This window comes from Peromyscus leucopus, chromosome 4 (assembly GCF_004664715.2).
Source record: "Peromyscus leucopus breed LL Stock chromosome 4, UCI_PerLeu_2.1, whole genome shotgun sequence".
NCBI lineage: Eukaryota > Metazoa > Chordata > Mammalia > Rodentia > Cricetidae > Peromyscus > Peromyscus leucopus.
The window spans coordinates 65477402-65479445 of NC_051066.1; the positions used below are offsets into that span (position 1 = coordinate 65477402).

General features: G+C 38.6%; 1 protein-coding gene across 2 annotated transcripts; it reads right to left on the bottom strand.

Moving 5' to 3' along the window:
* Positions 1–353: 353 nt before the first annotated feature.
* LOC114685929 (olfactory receptor 4A5-like) lies at positions 354–1715 on the bottom strand. Of its 2 annotated transcripts, XM_028860567.1 has the most exons (2): positions 808–1715; positions 354–363 (listed from the first exon to the last, which is right to left on the bottom strand). In XM_028860567.1, exons 1-2 carry the CDS (start codon positions 1713–1715, stop codon positions 354–356), a joined length of 918 nt encoding a protein of 305 aa, XP_028716400.1. The 2 variants fall into 2 exon arrangements, with proteins under 2 accessions (XP_028716400.1, XP_028716399.1); XM_028860566.1 differs by lacking the exon at positions 354–363 and having other exon boundaries at positions 774–1715.
* Positions 1716–2044: the final 329 nt, after the last annotated feature.

The following is a 2044-nucleotide window of genomic DNA, read 5'->3' on the forward strand; positions in this document are numbered from 1 at the left end:
TCCCATGGGGAGTCAGCAAAGCCTGGAAAGTTCAGTTGAGGTAGGACAAGGTTGAGAGGAACGATAAAGGTGGGTTTTGAGGGGAGGACGATCTGGGAGCAGGTATGGAAGGAGAAAAACTAAAACCAAAATATGTTGCATGACAAAATTTTATAGTTGAAGTTTTCTCCTGTCCTGAGCAGCCCCACAGACCCCACAATCACTTATAAAATAATCACTCAGAAACTTATATTAATTAAACAGCTAAGCCATTAGCTCCGGCCTACCACTGACTAGATCTTTCATTTAAACTCAGCCCATTTCTGTTAATGTATATGTCGCCACGTGTTCCTATATGGCGTTACCTGTTGCTTTTACATGCTGCTCCCTGGTTGGCAGGCTGGTGTCTCCTCCTCAGCCTTCCTATTCCCACAGTTCTTTTCTCTGCTTGTCCCGCCTATACTTCCTGCCTGGCTACTGGCCAATCAGCATTTTATTTAAACAGAGAAATAACCAAAGTAAAATTTTAAAGAAAACCATTTATTAAAAATTTCATAAAACTATAATACATAATGTATCAAAATTTGTTAAAAGGTATAGCTAATAAAAGAATAATACCATGCCAAATGATACTAATTGTAAAAAAAAAAATCACAACAAAAACAATATTTTCCCATTACATTCACAATAACAGTAGTTTCACAATATCAAGTGAATATTGTGAATGTTCAAGATGGAACACATACTACTACAATTTATTCATGTTTGTTGCCTAGTGCTTAGTAATATAAGCATCAAGAAGAAAGTCTTATTCTATTTGAACTTAACAGTTTTTGCAGGAGCTTTCCCATAGAACTTTTCATCTCTGAATTCCTCAAAGTATATATTAAAGGATTCAACATGGGAGTAACAATAGTATAAAATACAGTAACAGCTTTATCAATAGGAAAACTAGAAACTGGTCTAACATACATGAAAATACAGGGAACAAAAAAGAGGAAAACCACAGTGATATGGGAGCTGCAGGTGGACAGAGCTTTACGCCTCCCTTCCTGACTGTGATTCTTGAGAGATCTTAGGATGATTCCATAGGAGAGTAAGAGGAGGATGAAGATCACTATACACATGGCCCCATTGTTGCCAATGACAGAGAGGCCAATGAAGTAGGTATCAGTGCATGCAAGTAGCAATAGTGGATAGATGTCACAGGCAAAGTGGTCAATGATATTGGGACCACAGAAAGGAAGTTTATACACAGCAAGAACTTGAAACAAAGCATGTGCAAAACCTCCTGCCCAGGCCATCACTAAGAAGATGATACATACCCGTCGATTCATGATAATCAAATAATGCAAGGGCTTACAGATAGCCACATAACGATCACAGGCCATTGCTGCTAGAATAGCAATCTCAGTACCACCAAATAAATGCTCTATAAAGAGCTGGCTGATGCATGCTGTGAAGGAGATAGTCTTTTTAACACGGAGCAAGTCTACAATCAACTTGGGTGAAATGGCAGTGGAATAAACAGCATCCATGAGTGACAGAGAGGCAAGGAAGAAGTACATTGGGGAGCCCAAGGAGGGGCTGACAATCACTGTCCCCACAATGAGCAGATTCCCCACCATTGTCACAATGTAGATGAGTAAAAACATAACAAATAATGCTTTTTGCCCAGCAGGATCCTGAGTGAAGCCCAGCAGTACAAACTCGGTGACATTGTTGTTCTGGTCCATTTATTCTTCTATCAGGCTTGTTTCAGAGAAGGAGATCAGAAGACTAGGACCTGACATGAATTGTGAACAAGACTGTGAGTCATGTTGCACATACTGTCTTCTAGAGTAGTTAACCCGTAGTAGCTATTTACTAAATATCTGTTGAGCTTCCCCCTTGAAACAAATTTCATTCCATTTCTGTTAATAAATTTATCATTACTAGATTTATCTCAGTATCAGTGAATCTCTAGACAGAAATACAGACAGAGTTATCTGTGTCACCCACACATTTAAAAGTATTTAAAATTCCTTACACAGTAGCCTATATAATGGGAAAAGATCTTTGCCAA